This window comes from Sipha flava, unplaced genomic scaffold, assembly GCF_003268045.1.
Source record: "Sipha flava isolate LNK unplaced genomic scaffold, YSA_version1 70_pilon_pilon, whole genome shotgun sequence".
Classification (NCBI taxonomy): Eukaryota; Metazoa; Arthropoda; class Insecta; order Hemiptera; family Aphididae; genus Sipha; species Sipha flava.
This window is the reverse complement of record NW_020273610.1, coordinates 449,679-470,214: the sequence shown is the minus strand read 5'-3', so window position 1 is coordinate 470,214 and position 20,536 is coordinate 449,679. Positions and strand designations below refer to the sequence as shown.

The 20,536-nt window shown below is 25.5% G+C and overlaps 3 protein-coding genes across 3 annotated transcripts; all 3 read right to left on the bottom strand.

Moving 5' to 3' along the window:
- Positions 1 to 6,695: 6,695 nt before the first annotated feature.
- On the bottom strand, positions 6,696 to 7,429 carry LOC112692111 (acyl-CoA-binding domain-containing protein 4). Its single transcript, XM_025566666.1, has one exon. The coding sequence runs from the start codon at positions 7,403 to 7,405 to the stop codon at positions 6,722 to 6,724; it is 684 nt and encodes a 227-aa protein (XP_025422451.1). The 5' UTR covers positions 7,406 to 7,429; the 3' UTR covers positions 6,696 to 6,721.
- Positions 7,430 to 7,471: 42 nt separating this feature from the next.
- Positions 7,472 to 7,838, bottom strand: LOC112692112 (SRA stem-loop-interacting RNA-binding protein, mitochondrial-like). Its single transcript, XM_025566667.1, has one exon. The coding sequence runs from the start codon at positions 7,731 to 7,733 to the stop codon at positions 7,482 to 7,484; it is 252 nt and encodes an 83-aa protein (XP_025422452.1). The 5' UTR covers positions 7,734 to 7,838; the 3' UTR covers positions 7,472 to 7,481.
- A 5,704-nt stretch (positions 7,839 to 13,542) lies between these two features.
- LOC112692144 (ras suppressor protein 1) lies at positions 13,543 to 18,894 on the bottom strand. Its single transcript, XM_025566709.1, has 7 exons — positions 18,700 to 18,894; positions 16,968 to 17,018; positions 16,429 to 16,549; positions 15,821 to 15,939; positions 15,635 to 15,717; positions 14,715 to 14,962; positions 13,543 to 14,122 (listed from the first exon to the last, which is right to left on the bottom strand). The coding sequence occupies exons 1-7, from the start codon at positions 18,866 to 18,868 to the stop codon at positions 14,029 to 14,031; spliced, it is 885 nt and encodes a 294-aa protein (XP_025422494.1). The 5' UTR covers positions 18,869 to 18,894; the 3' UTR covers positions 13,543 to 14,028.
- Between the last annotated feature and the right edge of the window lie 1,642 nt (positions 18,895 to 20,536).

Genomic DNA, 20,536 nt, shown 5'->3' with positions numbered 1-20,536 from the left:
TTTAATATAATATTACAAAATTCAACTTTACATTTATATACATAAATATACATTACTAACCAATATGTATCATACGAATTTTTAAGACTGTTAACTTACCTAACATTTACATAACTGAACAGTGTATAGTATCGATAACTTATATTTTACGGTTTACACACATAAAATATACAATTTATATTGTATGAATAAATATTATTTTAAACTAATTGTGTTAACTTATTACATTAAATGTTTATGTTTATTATATATTAATAAGTATACAAATAAACTTAATACATATATGACTACGTGACTATAATTATACTATTATATTTTATTCCTTTACTCAGTGTCTCAGTGACCGTTACATTTATTATGCGATTCAAATTTAAATAAACATTAATCGCATTCCACCCAAAAAAACACAAGTTTAAATTTAATTTAGACATATAATCTTTGTATACACAAATACGACTTAACGCACGGTACCTAACAATGTATCTACTAATGACTCATACTATATATACATCGTCGTCTATACGATGTGTATACAAGTGAACTCAGGGTTTTTAAAACTTCATGACGAACATTTTTATTTCAACTGAGCCCACTCCACACAACCACTTTAAATGTTGCTAATACTCAAATTGGTATCGGATAGCCGACCACTTGATAAGTAGGGTAGAATGGCCATGATGAATTGTAAATTAATTATTAAATCGTATTCAATATACATACACGCACGTACGTAAATTTTATCTAGACGTCACAATACACATAGAATAATAATAATATGTGCAGCTATCATAGATTTGGTAGTTTGTCTACATGTTGATATTCATTTAAAGACTTTATAATTTCACTTTGGGCTTTCACTTAGATCCCAGTTCCCTGTATCAACCATAGAACGTAATAATAAAAACTTATGATAGAAAGTAGGTCGCAAGGTCATTAACATGTGCAAGTTGATTTCCATTTAAGCCATTTTTACCATTATTTTAACTAAACTTTTACTCGATTCATTCACTATTATATTTTAAATTTATTAATGTTGATTATTTATATTTCATTTTTTTACACTCTCAAATTTTATTCCAAACATTTTTACCAATAACTGCGTACTATTAATAAATATAACACTTAGGTTATTTTGGTATACGACCATTGAACAAAACTTATTACGCCCATTATTTCTTCATTTATACGTGTTACAATAATTTATAACTATTTTTTGAATTACTCGGCAATTCAACAAAACGTACTCAACTATAAATAAAACTTCTTACTTTTATTATTTTCATTTATAAGTTACCAACAATATTTTACAAATAAATCTTGAACTACGAATAAAAATTTTAAACCGAAAACTAATATTTGTCGATATTTTTTAACTTTTATTGTAAAATCAACAACTTAGAAACATACAAAGTAAATCAATTAATATTCATAGTAGCAGTAAATCACTTTTTATGTATCTAAATAAATATTAAAAAATATTTATCGACAAGTACCAATAACAATAAAGTAATTATAAACTATGCAATACAAATTACAATTAATATATTGTTTGCACTGTTTTATTAATTATATAATAATTATTTTCTTTTTTAAACTTATGTCCCTCTCCACTATACTCATATTAGATGTTCCGTTGTTTTTCTACTGTACCACATTCTGAATCTTGATCCATATATTATACTGCCCGTCCTCACTTTCCACTATCTTTTAAATATTCCTTTAAATCTTATTGAGATTCCCTTATCCTATTACATTCCTGAAACTTTTCTCCACTTCATCCATTCAAATTAAATTCTGTTCTTCACATTTCCCTCAAAACCCTATGTCTTTGTATTACTGGTCCTAATTTACATGTTCCTAAAAATGAATTAAAAATAGCAATATCATTTTAGTTCACATTATTTTTTAAAATCTGTGATTAATACTTATAAATTGTTTAAATATTTAATTAATTGTGAATGAACCTTCAATACTATAATATATATATATATATATATATATATATTAATTATATTAATATGGCGTAACTCAATAATCACAACAGTTAGAAAAATATATTGACAAAATATATATGACGATTAAAGAAAGATTTTTATTTTTTGATTTTTTTAACCGAATAAATTAAAACTATACTTACCAACTGAAATCAAACAACATATTTATTTACTTAACTATATATATAAAATCTACATTAACCATTGCGCCCTTTAAAAAACAATACAACAACACTACGCAACAACTTAACTTCAATCTACGTTATTTATATTACTTAAAAGTTAATTATTCTGTTAACTATACAAAACTATATTATATATAACATTTATAATTACATCAAGGGCGCACCCAAGGGGGTGGCTAACGGGCTTTAGCCCCCCCCCCCCATAATGGGTAGCCCCAAACATTTTGATAATTTTATTAGGTTTATTGACAATTGACATTTGACTTTAAATTATTATAAAAAAAATTATCAACTATAGTATATCAATTATTTTATTTAAGCCACCTCCCTACTTAAGAATCATTTGAGTAGTTATTCTTTAAATAAACTTTTATTTTTCTGCAAACGTCTGAACCAACTTTGTTCTAAATGGAATTTACAGCAAACTATTTTACACTGTGGAAAACTCTGAAGAACAGCATTGTGTGCAGCTTTAAGATTTCTGTACATATTTCAAAATAAATACTACCAATTAATATTAAAATTATTTGAATTTAGCCCCCCCCCCCCTAAAAAAAAATCCTGGACGCATCCTTGAATTACATGACTCTATTACCCAACATACACGAAGAATGATTATCATACAAAACTAAACATTACTTGTTGTACTTTTCTTAATAATTATTGTCCATTAATTGTATACAACTTTTATAACTATACAGATCACATAAATAATTTATAAGCAGAGTTATAAATCAAACAAAAAAGTATAAATATCTAGTACACCTAATAAAGACATCTATATCTATACCATTATAATGGTTCAAATTGTAAAAATGGTAACCAATAAAACATTAATTAGTAGATTACTTTTATTGTTCAACGAATAAAAAACTATTTCACAACTGATCAAGAAAACTGATTAGGTTTTTTCATTAAAGTGAAGTTACGAGATATAAAAAAAAGATTTTATTCTATACTTTTTATAATTCGTAGATGCATTGAGAATGTCGAGATATCGAAGTCTTGCGGTACCTACTTAACAAGTAGAAAAAACTATAAACAAACTAGTACCATCTATAACTTATATATATATATTACAATTCCAAACTAAAAATTACCTAATACTTAAACCACATACTTACGTTCGACTAAACTAAGACTTGACAAATTTGCTAACTTCGGTAGAGGTACTTATCAAAGATAAAATAATTATTTAATTATTATTACCTACTCTTTTGACAAACCGAACACAAACATAATTCTCTAAATGATTCACGCAACGTTACACCATATTATCAAACCACTAATCGACTGACCTGCTCAAACATAAAACTTTATACTTGTAACGGAATACAATGACTAAACTTACAATTTACGATGCACTTTACTTCCAATACATATAAATAACATTTTATACTATATATCACATAAATTGTAATATTAAATTTCCCATTACTGTAAACACCACTCACTAGTACACGTAGACAAATTAAACTAAGTAAGTATACATAATAAAAATAAAACAAACAAGACATACCTTTTAATTCTACTGCTAATAACAATTACATTATTTTAATTTTAATAAACATTTTTTTACAACGCACACCAAATAATAAGTATTATAATTTAATTTTTGTATATTTTCCTAGAATAAATAATAAAAAATATAAAACACAATACTATTTAAACAACTTAATTTACAATTAATTACTTATTTATAAATTGTAATCATAACATACATAACTAAGTATACCTAACGATTCAACTAGTAACAACTCATGAAACACTTGATACGTCTTGTATAAATACATGCATATATTATACATAAGCTATACATACATTCATAGATTTTAAATGTAATTGCTATTTTTGATAAATCGTTTAAATTAACCATTTAATTTTCTCCAATGGTAATCTAAGATTTTCCAAATGCACTTATTTCACATAAAATTCCAATACTATTATCCTTTTTAATCAAAATATTAATACATTTCCAAGAAGAACTTTCTAATTTCCATAATTTCAGAAACCTAAGCTAAACTATTTTGAAGTACAAATTTAAAAAATAATTCTCGATTTATTTTTGTTTTATAATGTTTTAAAAAATTAATTAAAAATAACAAGAATTCTAAATTTCTTTTCAAAGTTTCACAATTGTCGAATAGTCTAAAACATAATCAAGGACATCTCCAGGGGCGACCACTTCTTCCTGATTTTAATGTTATGATTAAAACTTGTTTTTTATTTTATCTTCATGCATAACTACATTGTTTGTCCCCTCCTTGATTTCCTACCTGTTGGAGCTCTCAGCTCTTGCCCTTGTATCGTATTCCTTGAGATATAACTCCAATATCTGACAGTACAATATTGAACCGACTAATTAAAACAAAAAATTTTAATTTAATGTTTAAATTATAGTTAATAAGTATTTAAATGTACTTAAATAAAAAAATTATTTAATATTAATAATTTTTTTTTTTATATAAATCTAATATTAAAATGGTTATTTCATATCAATTTTCTCTCAGACATTGGAAATTATACGATTTAAGTGGAAACATTAGTTTCCAATTTTAATAAATATTCACCTACCTACCTAATTGTATTCTTTCTACCTGTAAGGTATAATACCATAAAAACATATTTATTTTAATTTGAACGATGAAAAACAGAAAACTATTGACCATATGAAATTCATATTAGTTTGGTACCACCTACTTATTCATAACATGCTTTTTATAAACTAATAACAAACCGACCAGGTACTAAATTTACATCTGACATTATGACCATGGACTAAAGACATAAATTCTATTTTAATACATCACACTTTAAGCACTAAATTACCAACCTGACCTACAGATTAGACCTGTAACTTGTAAGGCTATAACAGTTTTATATCATCATATATAATTATAATCACAAAGCCAAACTATACAATTGACTTCTATGTTTTTTTAAAAGTTACAACTACTAACTTTAACATTGACTTTAACTATGACAAATAACTATATAACAAGCCTCAGCCTTTTATTAATTTAGAATTAAATGTTAATTTTATATTCAGATTCTTGGGACGTATATTGAAATATTAAAGTGACTTTTATTGAAATAAACTAATATTGAATAGTAGTTTGGATAAGTTCATCATGTATGATCATAACAATAATTTACTTAAATAGGTAGTTTATAACTTTAAAAGTGTAAAATTTTTATTTTTCTCAAACTAGGTATCCCATTACATAGCTACTACAATACAATATTTATATAGAAAAAAAAATAGTTGTTATATAAATTTAAATGAAGTCAATCTGTATAAATGTATGCACAAATAATACAATTGACTTAAATAGACTAATATATATAATTACTATATACTTATTATTACTATACTATATAATTAAGTGGAAAAAAATCCAACATTTACTATCGTAATATACTGTACAATACTCAACACTGAAGAAACTATCTAAATGATTACCTACTTACAGTACATATTGTAATATGATTAATTTAGACTGATGTAACCACAAAATTAAAACACAATTTTTAAACAGATTCATTATGACAACCAAATAACTTGAATTTTTACTGACTAGTAGTAGGTATATGAATATGGCATAAACTGATATTAAAATAACTTTTGATGTAACTAAACTTTACATTATAACTATTCAAAATAATGAACTCAATTTAATTAAGATATTTATGTGTAGATGCTATATCACAGAATAGATGTATACATAGAATATATAATATATATAATAGAATACATTTATTCTGTGGCTATTTAGTTAAGTGATGATAATAAATATAATGCAGAACAACTGACCAGTTGATGTTATGATTTTTTTTTTTATATGAACTATTCTTTGTTTTGTAAATAACATTTTTTCTCATACCAATATTTTAATTGTGAGTTACTATTTTAAAAATATTAACCAGATGGTTAAACTAATTTCATAAAATATTAAGTAATACTTCTTTAAATTGTTTGATTTTGTGTGCACATTTCAACAATTAATTTTAAAAATCAATGAATTTATTGTTTTTATAATTTATACTTGTTAAGTTATGTGTATTAATCAATTATTTACATTTATATTAAAAAAAAAAACTGCAGGTCTATAAGTAACATTTTTATCATTGTAAACCAAGTGAATTTTATAAATATTCACATCTTAGTCTTTCAAGGTATTATGGTTAACACTTAAATTAATGTTATCATAATTATATAATATAAAATACCTAATTAATTTGTTAAGTTTAAGTACATTAACTCTTATCTGTAATGTAATGATGTAATTTATATCAATATTCTATATTTGAATAATGTTAATTAAGTATTATATGAATTGGTTTCTAATATCGACCATTTTACAATTTCTCATATAAAAGTAGATTATTTAATTTATTGTAAACACACATAAAGGTCTTTTATTTATTTATCATAAATTGTTATTTATTGAATAAAATTAAAAATTTTGATATCTAGAGAATGTTTTTTTATTTATTAATCTTTCAATACAATAAAATAATACATACACTACATTTAATCATTTAGTTTCTTGATAATATTGATTTAAATAATTCATCTGAACATAAATCTTGTGCAGTGACTCCATCATTATCTTGAATGTTGGTATGAGCACCCATACTAACTAGATATTTGCAAATATCTTCATGACCACAGGATATAGCATAGTGTAAAGCTGTTTGACCTGAACTATCTTGAAAATTGACATTAGCTGAACAGCTTTCAACCAAAAATGTTAAAATTTTAAAATCTCCACGATCTGAAGCCCAGTGTATTGGTGCCATTCCCATAGAATCATTAACATTGATGTTACCAGCGAATTCCTTTATTTTATCTAAGTTTCCTTCTTTTACCCAGTCACTAATGGTTTTTTCGTTTTCCATTAGGGGCTGTTCATCATTGGCAAAAGTACTTACGGTAACCCAACCAGTTTTTTCTGCTTCAATGTTTGGATTTATATCTTTAACTAAATTTATGTATTTTGCCATAGCTTCTTCTTTAGACATTAAACCCATTTCAGACCAGGCAAACCATTTTTTACGTCCTTTTATGTCGAATATTGGAGGTTTTGGTTGATTACATTTACCTTCAAGTGCTTGCTTATATAAACCATATAATTTTAGTTGCAATTTAACGTCAGTTAAACTGGAGCCAGAAATAAATGAGACCGCTTTTTCAAACTGAACAGATAAATGTTTAGAATCCATAACTTAAAACTTTACTATAAATGAGTTCTTAACAAATGTATCAAAAATTAGGATTTTTTTTTGTAAGAATAGACAATTATTGTCTATCAGAAGGTTGAAGAACTAATGTTTGTCCTTCTAGTTCATGTCTGGGATTTTTTAAAACACTTTCATATCCACCAGTAGTTGTAAACTGAACAAAGCCGTATCCTTTTGACAAACCAGTAGTATGATCGAACAATACGTCTGCTGTCGCTACGTGACCGAATGAAGTAAAATATTTACGAAGTTCTCGACTACTAACTGTCCATGGAAGATTTCCAACGAAGATTTTGGTCAATTTGGGCATTTTATATACAAGAGTTAATTAACAATTTGAAACACGCCGTAAAAACTAAATATAAAATTTAGAACACGTTTTTAACTTTGAGTTATGAATTTATCATTTGCCGATATCGATTAATATAAAACTGATAACAGATTTCTTTTCTCAAGGAGGTTGTACAAAATATAATCAAAATCATGTTATATTCCTATATAATAGGTAATATACCTATAATAGGTAATAACTAGAGTGCGGATTTGTATGCACTTAAAAGTATCGAAATATGCCATATAATATGCAGTAAAAATCATGAAAATATGCAAAAAATATGCAGTCAAAATCATGAAAATATGTAAAAAGTATGCAGTCAAAATTATGAAAATATGCAAAAAATATGCAAGAAGTTTTTATTTATTTAAAATTTATAATTCAACTTATAAAAATTAATTACTTAAATACTTAATACAAAAAAATTTAGGGAATTTTATGAACTTAATTTATTTTTAAAATTTTATTTATTATTAAAATAAATAATCATATACATTTCAAGTTTATTTTCTGTGAAGCTGTGTCGTTTATCGGTTAACATATTTTTTAAGACTGAAAACGAACCCTCGATGTCAACCGAAGTTATTGGGGCATATTTGAAGCAAGTGGTATGTCGATAATCGACTGACACAATAAGAGCAATTAATTTTACGTCGTTATCGATTATTTATTTTATAACTAAATATATATATATAAATTATTATTTAGTGACTATGAAATTTATTTTTAATTTTTCTATTGGACAAAATATTATTTTATACATTTTTTTTTAAATTTTCACTTCAATATGCAATAAATTTTGAATTTTGCCAAAATATGCAAAAATATGCAAAAAAAAATTTCATTATTAGTTTCAAATTATGATGATTCGTGGAGATAACTGACAAAATTCCGAAAATATTGAAAGAAAAAAAATATGCGATTGCATAAAAATTCGCGCTCTAGTAATAGCATATTAACACACTACACCTATTACTAGTAATTGCCCTAGGTTAAGATCATGGTATGTAAAAGTTTGGTTTATTATTTCATTAATACAACTAATTTAAACAATACAATACAGTATTACTACTCGATTTAAGATCTATTTATTGAAATTATATTTAAGATTTAAATCTTCGATTACACACATCAGTACCAGTGCACCACCAAAATGAATTAAATCAATTTAAAGTTTGTATATAGTGTATACATTGTGTTCAAATTAATAACATGTACTGTGTACCAAATTGCCCGTCGCACGAACAAGTTTTTCAAAAATTAGTGCATTTTATGCTCCTGTTAACATGACTGTACGATCACAATACGGGAGGTTTTTAGGATTGAAATTGTAAAAATCTCTCGAGTTTGTCATAATCACTTCAACAAAGAAGATATTATAGAAACAGGGGTTTCAGGAAAAGGATTTAGCAAGTATACGATAGATTCTATATCAAAATCATAATATTTTAGTTCAACATAAATAAGTATAAATTTATAGATGTGCTTAAAAAGACCAAGATGGAGTTATTCCATTAAATTCTTAGATTACTTACATTAAACATTGATGATTCAACCACTCTAGTAAATATACAATATTATATAAAAAGAAACCCTAATGTAATGACGTATTCAGGATTTCTAAACATTTATTATTAACTAAAAAAATATAATAACACTTATTTTAATTTATTGATTTTCTCGAAAAAAAGATTTCAGCTCTTAGTAATACATCAAATTCACATATCACAGACAAAATTGCTACTTCATTATAAAAAAAGAATCCTGTTAAGGAGTTTTTTTAAATACAGCTCAGGCATTTATATTTTTCTTAGTTAGATACCTACACGGTTACATACCTAACGGCTACATAAGTGAAACAACATTTATTTGTTTAACAAATACTAAAGCCAATACTACAAGCTTTTAAATTTGATTTAATCTCCTTAAACTATTTTATAGCACTAATAAAAATGAAAATATATAGCTTATTCTAATTATTAACATATTATTAATCGGTTATTATTAGTCGGAAGAACATTTTTAAGTTCACCGTTATGGTATAATATAATTATCAAAACATTTTTAAAACTATTTTTTTTTATATTTAAATTATATACTTAAAAACTGCATTGGCATATTTGAGGAAAAACCGAGAGGCTATGGATAATTTGTCCCTCTTTGGGTTGTTTTTAAAGGAAATAATTTATCATAAAATAGGTTTTCATAATAATAGTAAAAAAATATTCTAGTACAGACTAGAGCTCTTAATACACGTGAATTCACGGAATTCACGTGTCACGTGTCACGTATAAAATTCAAAATAAAAACGTATATCCTAAACTTAATACTGTACTGTTAATATTTTATTAAAACTTCAAGTGTATAACATAAAATTACTAATTTTACCATTGTAAAAATGGATATATATTTTGGATAAACATGTATTTCACGTGTACACGTGAATTCCGTGACACGTGTTTTAAGAGCTCTAGTACAGACAGTTGAGTAGGTGTTTTCCGAAATGTATTTTTTCAATGTATTATATTTTACAGTGAACGCAACTAATACTCGTATTTATGTACGATATTATATTGTCCTTGGCGTTATCATCTATCGCCGCGTTGTACTGTAAATTAAATTATATTAATAATAAACAGGGATGGACAACTCAAAGTTACTGGAAGGCCAATTTTTAGAGAGTTAAAATCTAGCGGGTCAGAGCATAGAAAAAAAAAAGGTCATTCAAAATATGAATTTTAATTAACATTTATACACACGGAAATAATAAATTCAACACACACGACAGCACAATACGAAGAAACTGATAGGTGTAGTTAAACAGTTCGGTACAAACAGCTATGGTTGAAAGCTACACATATACATACATATGACATTTAAACATTTAACGATGTTTAATATCTGATAAAAATTATTATATCGATAAGTTCGAGTATAGACGATAAGCTTTAAAATTGTATGATGTAATTTTAAAATATAGCACGGGCCAGATAAAAAAGGCTCACGAGCCGCCAGTTGCCCACCCCTGATAATAACAATAATAATATTTTATAATAAAATTGGATAGAAGTCGGTAAATTGTATATATATGGGGGCGAGAAATATTTAAATACACTATTGCTATAGTAATAGAATTATCTGGTTTAAAATAAAAGAAATGCAGACTTTCGACAGTCGGAAAATCTATAAATGAATTAAATTAAATATAATAACTTTATTTTACCATTATTAACAACTAACGAAGATAAAACATTTCAATAGAGAGGGTTTATGGGGTTCGCATCACTTTTCGAAATATAAATCGATATTAGGAAAAGTCTTGAAAAAAACATTCCTAGTAAAATATTCTCTGGCAAGACACGGGAAAAAAGGTTATTGTTGCATTTAATTAAAAATTAAAATAATTTAGAATCTTAAAATAATATTATTTAAAAATGTAAAATGCAAATAAATAAAATTTGTCTTTAATAAGACTGTGTGTAACTGTCAATCTATAGAGTATGTCAATAAATTGTCAAGTAGTATCAAAAGAAGAAAGAGAAAGAAGAGTAAAAATACAACCAAAAAAAAAACAGAATTTTTTGAAAATATGTAATCAACGTCAAAAAACATTTTAAGCGAAAAATATGACGATATAATGTAAAAAACAATAAAAAAATAAAAATATGTTTTTTTTTGTTGTATTTTTACTTTTCTTTACATTTTTCAAACGACTTAAACACATAATGACTTTTTTTGTTTTCACCATATCAAAGAGTATCTCAAATTCCATCAAAATAAATAAAAAAGAGAGAAAACATGATTTTTCATACCTAAGTCCCCTTATCATAAACCAAGTCATACATATATATATTATAATATTGCATCTTTAAGCTTTTTTTTTTTAATTTCGTTGTTTTTTTAGTACATAAAGTTCAGAATTGAAGGGGTCATCTCATACAGACACACATACACGTGTAAGCATAAGGTTTCCGCGAATGACGACCTCAGACAGTGTTCGGAAAATCCCGTGCACCGGCAAGTCAGATGCGGAAGACACGAAGTTAAAATTTAATATAATATGTATTTTTATATCTGTCTGAGTTTTGAGACACGTGTTAAGGATTATCGCACGTGTCAACTGCCCCGTCGGCCGACACGTGCATATATGGTGAACGATAACCGACGGGCAGGTGGCGGGGGGATGACGATCGTGTCGCGGGTTCGTGAGAAATTTACACAATCGCACCTGGTGTTCGGATACTCACCGCATTGGACACTCTATTTCGGTGCACACTTTCATCTGGTTACGGTTTTCGACACGTGCCGCGAGGAAATGTTTTGTTTGTCAACTAAACTTTCCTTTCATATTTCGTGAAAATGTTGAATCTCTAGGATTCTAAACCTATAGATTGATTATAGTTTTGTCAAAACGCGTTCGCATAAAACTCATTTTTGGTTTCAATATGTGCGGGTGTGTACACGTCTTTATCTGCTTTTTCCACAAAATGAGATAATTATATCAAATGCTTTTGAAATGCCCTGCAACCCACAGAGTAGTTCCAATAATTGTCAATTGTCGAGATATTATAATATGCTCAATAAAAAAAAAATAAAAAAAAAACCCACAGAGCAATAAGAAAATTATTCTTATGATTTTTACTCCGATTAACTGAATTGTCCAAAGTAGGCGTCGGATAAACATATTTTTCACCAATCAAAATTAACTTTTAATTTTCGTTGACATATCAAAAGCTTTTACCTCTACTACAAAGTAGCAATCATAAATTCATGTATTATTGTCCAGAATAGACTAATCTACTAATAACGCTATGAATGACGGCTTATAATGTACATAATTATATTTTTGAAAGATGTATATGTGTAGTAAAGAGACTTGGATAGTACTCCGAATACAATTTTCGAAATACTTTTTAAATACTTTTTTTGAAAGTATTCAATAAAGTATTTTGAATACTGTATTTCGAATGCCGTTAAATCATCTGTTTTTTAAATGATTTTATTACTTCTCCGTCGTATCTTATATAAGCTAATATCAAGTATTTATTAATGTTATAAACCATAAACTATAACAGTTATGTAATAAAAAAAATACAATAAAATAACATATATTAAGCCTACAATTTCAAACATTTCTGTTGAATGGACAACTATTATTTTTATAGTATGAAAACTAGAAGTATTTTAAAAGTATTCAAAATACTTTTGAAGTATTCTAAATAATGTATTCGGAACACAATTTATATAAAGTATTTGAATACATATTCGGAACTATTTTTTGTAAGTATTCGAGTATTTATTCTAATACATTTAAAAAATATTTTACCCAAGTCTGGTAGTAAATCGTAAATTTAATTGATGCAGTGATTTGGGAAACATACCTGTGGTCTCTTCAGTTTAGAGAAGGTGCTTAGGATATAAATCACCGTTCTACGTATTTGACTTTTTTTAATATTATACAACAATGTTCCTGTACATGATAAGTAACTTAAGACCAATTAGTTTATTTTTATTTTAATTTTACAACAATAATTTAGAGTGTTCATCAAATATAGAAATAAATATCAAATAATAAAAAAATTATATAGCAAATCACTGTTTTTATAAATATATTAATTTATTTAACACAATAATAATTAAAACTCTATTAACAAAGTTAGTATAAAAATAAATTAGTATAAAACAAGCAATGGATTATTACTTATTTATTAAAAAAATAAATTAATATTACTATAGTATTTATTATTTTAAATCTATATAAATATAATATTTAAATAACAATGTTAATTTAAACAAATTGAAACCAAAAATACTTTTTAGATACATTAGCAGGGACATCGGAATATTGTAAATAAGTGCAGGTACCTTTAATATATGCTTTGGGACTTTAATATGAAATTAGAAATCTTAATAGATTATAATGATTAACCCCTCTGTAAAATTTATAGTGAATATTTGACATATTTTTGAGACATGTAATAACAATTTCTAATAGTACTCAAAGATAATTGAGAATGATAACATTATTAGTAAATTGGATAAAACTTAACTATTATAAATGTATATTTCAGAAATAATATCATTAACGCTTTAATATACATTTATTTAACTTTAATAATTTCGTAAAATTATAATTTAATTTTTTTTATTTAAATAATTTCTAAAATGGATTTTAGTATTCAGTTTATAGAATAGATTATATTAATTGTTCCCATAATTCCGATGTCTTAAGTGTTAATTTTATTTATTTATACATTTTTTTAGATTAAAGTTAGCTATATTGACGATTCCTTGATATCTTCCGAGTTTTATCATTAAGTTTTGGTGGAGGTGGACCTCTAGCAGCAATATGACGGTTGTATAAACTAAAAAAAAATAGAAAAAGTTATATTATTTTAAAAATAATAACAAGTATGCAGTTAATCATATTATATAAAAATATACATCAATTATATTTTAAGCTGTAAAAATTTAGTTTTAACAATAATTGTAAACTATAATATATTATTATATATCACCTTAATATATAATAGTTTAGTCCATAATTATAAAATTAATTCCTAAATATAAAAAAAAATATATTTATTTTTATTCTCTATTGACAAATTACTTGATTATCTTTTAAATAAAAAAATTATACCTAAGCAATTTAAGTAAACATTTTAAAAACTATAATAATAAATAAAAATAAATAGCACAGTAGGGATCTTTTAAGAATTATTCCTAGAAATTATGAATTTAAAATTTACAACTGATTAAAATGTTAATGAAATAAATGACACTTATGGCAGCACCCTTTTATGAAAAAAATCGTACCACGGTTATTCAACTTTTTTTAAATCATTACATTCTTTATTTTACACAGAAATTTAACAATTGATCAAGTATTCAAAAAAATTTTTGTAGTTATGTAGAATACTCATTTTGAAAAAGAACTTGAATAACTTATGTACTTACTATCTGTAGGTTTCTGATCTAATATAATCAATTACATGAGATACACCAACTTGAAGTTGATCAGCAATTGGAGCAACCCAAGGATTAAAATCCATTCTTAATACAGATTTGTTACCAAATAAATCTAAATTACCCAATTCAGGTGGTAAAACTGTAAGTCGATTAGCTTGAATGTGTAACTCACGTAATCTAGGTAAATAACCAATTTCTTTTGGTATGTCAATTAAATCATTTTCTCGTAAAACCAACTATAACAAAAAAAAAAAATCAACAATTAGTTATGCATGTTGATCAGTGGTGTACATACCGTGGAGGGGGGGTCCGGGTTCAAACCCCCCAGGGCTAAAAAAAAAAGAAAAAGAAAATTGTTTTATTATTGATGACGTGTAATATATTCATAGTTTCAGTATTACGCTTTAAACTTAAAATATACAACTATACAAATATTATGATAATTAAATAATTATATTGATAGGTGTTTGAAAAGTTTTGTTAACTATGCTGTTTTTATATTCCAATAGCTATTAATTTACTGTAATGTAAAAGTAAACTGTAAATTGGTAAAAAAGTTGTATAAAATAATATCTATTTATTGTAGTTATTTATCTTATTTATCTGTGAAACGAAAAAAAAAAAGATAACGATTATTTATGTTAACCCCCCCTCCCCTAAGAGAAAGATTGAATGTACGCCACTGATGTTGTTAACTTATTTATATTTAATATTATAAAATCATATTAAATAATGATATATTTGTTTATATAACTATGATATAAATGCAATCATCATATGTAAAAGTTAAATATTAGATTGATTAATTATAACTTTATAAAATTAATCAGTGATTTAGATTGAAATTTATTAATACACTTAAGTAAATTCTTAAAAATACGCTCTCTTTAAAAATATAATTTACTTACAATCTGGAGGTTTTTTAAATTCCCAATCTCAGGTGGTATAGTCTCAAAATCGTTATCACCTAAGTATAATGCTCGTAAAGTTTCTGAAACAATGACAATATTTAGTAATACGTATATTTACTCAATCAATTAATATTTAATAATTACAGAATCAATATAGTTATAAGTATAATATTTTAAAATTACCTAACATAAAAAAATTTCCTGGTAAACTAGATTCATTCAAATTGTTATAGGTTAAATCCAAAACTTCCAGAACAGCAAAAGCTCCAAAACCTCTAGGTAATGAGTCCAACCGATTCATTCTGTATAAATATTATAACATAAATAATGTTATGCTTCACTTTTAAGAAAATGCAAAACCCGGATATGTTATCTCCATCTGTTACATATATAATATAGCAAATTTGCGTTCAGTAATTCAAATGTAGTGATGTTAGCCTTAATATTAGAGTAAACTGATCTATAATCAAACAATAAAGGAAGGACATTATCTATGTTCTGCTGGTCAGATTTTTCTGATATTTTAAGATAATTATTGATTTTTTTTAACTGTAATATTTTACATATTCATAACTTGCTTAAATATTAAAATATCGGAAAAAGACGACCAATCAAACATAGATATTGTTCTTCCTTAAACTTTGATTATAAGTCAGTTTACTCTAATATTAAAACAAACATCACTACATTTGAATTACAGAACGTAAATTTGCTATGTTGTATGTATGTCAGACTGAGGCAACACATACGGATGTGGCGTCTTCTTAATATAAAAAGTAATATCAACTTACCCAACATTTAAGATCCGTAACTTTGGCATTGAAGAAAGAGAAACGGGCAATTCTTCAATATGATTATTAAACAAATTTAACATTTCTAATTGAGTTAAGTTTGCAATTCCAGGAGGCACTTCTGAAAATTAAAAATTAATTTCAATTGTAATAGTTACAATAGTATTATACAACTATAATTTATAATTTTTAATACCTCTTACTGTACAGGATTTTTATTATGTTAAAATATTCTTTCAAGATCTCTTTTATTAAAATGAATAAAAAAAAAACAATGTTAAGAAAAATTAGTATTATTTTATTAAAATTTGTTTTGTCAATGTATATTTGTTGTTCATTACAACAATATTGTTTACTATACTTAATAACAGTGGGAATCATTTAAGAAATCTGTATTAGGAGATATAAACTGTAGAACTAATATAATATAATTTATCAAGGAAATTGGTCATACTAATAATGTCATGTAAAATAGCATTGTTAAAAATTATTTCAAATTCAATTAATTTCAAAATATTTTTAGTAAATTTAATACTTACTTTGTATTTTATTATGACTCAATGTTATTCGGGTAATATTATGCATATCAACTGAAATCAAACATGTTAATATTTTATTTAATTAATAATTAATATATAATTTTATTAAAAATAGTTATTTTTATATAGAATTCAGAAAATATTTATAAAACTATGAATATTTTTTATATAAATATATATAAGAGAACTCATATAACTTAATATAATACAAACATTTGAGGAATGCAGGATGAGAAAAGAACAATACATTTATTTTCAGTATACATATTATGAGTTGTACATATCATTCCAAATTAATCAATATATTATAGGATATAACTTAATAACTTTATAAATAACGAGTTTATTCCTAGTTTGGGAGGTACCATAAAAACAAACTTAAATTAAATCAAATTCATAGTTATAACTATTTATTTCAGCTTTAATGAAGTACTTTATCATTTTAAATAAACTACATATTTTCAATTGTTGAAGAAAATTATTATCAGGGAAATATATTTTTCATGCCATCTTAGAAGTCTTTGTTTATCATAAATTAGTAAATAATTAAGAATATTTGCATTTCCATAGTTTATTGATATATTGGACTTTTTGAGGACGGACGCTGGTTTTAGTTCAAAAAACACTGTTCCATAACTGATAAATTGTAAAGTAATCTGTTGTGGACTTCAATCCCTGCACCCCCTGCACATATAATATGGCACTATAAAGGTAGTATTATTATACAATATTTATTTGCTTATTACTATATCATTATTTTATAACGAAATAATAATATTAATTACATAAATAAATATTATTCTTTAATTAAATTCCACAGTGACTTGTATGCATTTTCTTCAATAATTTATATCCTTTTAGGACAATTTTCTTTCTCTCCTGTTTGTTAGCCTTTCTTAACCCATGATTCAATCCATTTTGTTGTGTTAATCTTGTCAATTGGTGGAAAATTAAGCAAAATGTTCTCAAAAGGTTGTTAAAAGTAGAAAGTAGAAACACCTATGCCATTAATTATTATCTTAGTTCATGATTGTCGTCAACAATAACTGTTCTCTGGGAAAAAATAATTATTAATTTGCAGTTTGCTATAGAAAATAGAAATAAATGAAAATAAAACCCAAATACACCGTTCAAAAGTAAACATACCCAGGAGGAATTGTTTTTAGCGATCCTCGCTTAATTAAATGAAAGGGGCACTGAAATCTATGGAAAACTAAAAGCGGACTCCGTCCGCCCCCCCCCCATTTCGAGCACTGGTTGTATACATTTTAAACAACAATCGAAAAGAATATAAAAATAGTATTCCAAGACTAAAAACAAAATATGATAAATTCCATATCTTAATATTCATTAAATAATATAAAAACATGATTTGTTAATGAGTATTTATTTGCAAATAAAGATATGCATTAAGGAATAACATCATTTTGTAATTTTTTAATTAAACGTTAGAATGAAGACAGTCAATTTCTCACCAGGCATTTGACTAACAAAGATTTTGTTAAAATTGGACTCATTAACAAGTCAATCGTAGAATTGTTAAAACAAAATATAGTAAACTCAAACATCATAAGAATATCATATTATATTATTTTGATTAAATGTAGGCCTAATCTTATAGACTGGAAACGTTATGGCATTTAGCCAATAAGTATAGAGATATCCTTATAAGGTAAATGTAAATAAGAAACAAGTTTCCTTAAAAGGAAATGTTTAAATTTAGTACACTCACTGAGCCCTGGCATTTCTTCGAAAGAGACTACCCCTTTATCAGCCAAATCCAACTCAGGATTTTGATTTTCCTGAGCTTCATCGATAACTTTTTTAGCCTTCGACATTTTCGGAGTAGTTGGTAAACAAGAAACTGGTCCATTTTCCATGATCGGCGGGGAGTGGTGCATGCGTAAAATCGAAATTAATAAAAACTGATAATATTATCAAAAGTTATTGTCAGTGTGGCCATATCTATGTGTTCAAATAATTTAAATTTTTTGTGGGCTAATAATTATTCATAGACATTATCTCTTTTTCAAAGATACAACTTTAAATATTAATGATTGTATCAGAATTGCATATTTAAAACGCCGTTACTTTGTATATTCTGTATTGTTTGTTAATTTTAGCAACGCTGTTAAATATAACATTAAGGACCTGCGCTGCCACTAGTAAGCCTTTCCATTTTTTTCTGTCCAAAGTCTAGTCTAACGTTGCATGCTCATCTATTAGTCTCATATCCTTTTCTACGGTGTCTTTCCATCTTGTTCTGTCTTCCAAGTGGGCGTTTTTTATTTATTTTTCTGATCAGAACATTTTTTAATACATCTCCATCAGCTCTCCATACATGCCCCAGCCACTCTAGACGTTTACACGTTTATGAATCGCACATACTTTTATTAAATTTTTATACACTCATTTCCACTCTTACTATGGAATTATCTATAGGAATATCACCAATGTCCTGGATAGAAAAAAGTATCCAAGGGGGAGAGGCTAAAATATTTTACCAATAAATTAATTTATAAATAATATGTGTATACTATAGAAATCGCTTTACGACACCGTTTTACATGATAGATTTCTTAGTATAAGAAAATCTAGAAATATACGAAATATAGTCAGAGTTAGTACCACGAATTTGATAAGACTTTTTACTGATCCCCATGAATAGAGTTGTAAACAATTAATCTAATGACTATCTACTCTGTTATATGATACATATATAAGATAAAAATTGCTATAACTAAAAATAATTAAGTACACCACGAAATTTGAAAGGGAACTGTTGGCTCCGCTTTTTTGTTTTTGTGATTTTCACGACTTAAAAAATTCATAACTATTTTAATCGAATGTAGTAAGATTGAAAATAATCAACATTTCAATATAAAACAAAAAGAACAATTTTCCTTGTATTAGATTAAGCCCCCATAATAAAACGAAAGTGAGGGTGTCGTGGAATTTGTTATACAATGTTTAAATAATCAATTATCTTGTTATTGTATATTATATTATTAGGTACACGTAATAATACACAGGATAATAACTATCATATTTTCTAGTTAATTATTAACAAATATATTAAGATCTGAATAATAAGCTTAAGGAGTATATCAACCAAATGTTCATAATTATTTGAAATTTTTTTTATTGATTTTAGTATCACTAAATAAAATTAAAATTGTTTAGTTTAAGTATTAATGATGAAGCTAATTATTTTTTGTAGTGATAAGTTTAATTATTTTAATTAAGTGTAATAATTAAAATGGTAATTTTTTTTGTTGTGATAATATACTTTTTTCATTCATCAATAATCATTTGATATTTTTTTGTACTGTATGCAGACACGTATTTAGAGTTTTGACGCCCCAGGAAAAATGATATTGTTACTTCTACACATATTTTATACACACATTTCAAGGAAGATCATATTTATTATTTATGGATTTTACGTGGTCAACTTTTGAAAATATTATCATGAAAATAAAAATTGCAGCGTGGTCACTATGCAAAATCTTAAAATATTACATTTTTTTGATTGAAGAATGAAAATGGATGATCGATTATGGTTATTA

Excerpts from the sequence above, each read along its gene's own strand:
- LOC112692111 (XM_025566666.1), bottom strand. The coding sequence starts at position 7,405 with ATGGATTCTAAACATTTATCTGTTCAGTTTGAAAAAGCGGTCTCATTT.
- LOC112692112 (XM_025566667.1), bottom strand. The coding sequence starts at position 7,733 with ATGCCCAAATTGACCAAAATCTTCGTTGGAAATCTTCCATGGACAGTT.
- LOC112692144 (XM_025566709.1), bottom strand. The coding sequence starts at position 18,868 with ATGCACCACTCCCCGCCGATCATGGAAAATGGACCAGTTTCTTGTTTA. Across the intron at positions 16,550-16,967 it reads GAGTCATAATAAAATACAAA|AAGTGCCTCCTGGAATTGCA; the intron begins GTAAGTATTAAA and ends TTTAATTTTCAG. Across the intron at positions 14,963-15,634 it reads ATTTAAAAAACCTCCAGATT|TTGGTTTTACGAGAAAATGA; the intron begins GTAAGTAAATTA and ends TTTTTGTTATAG.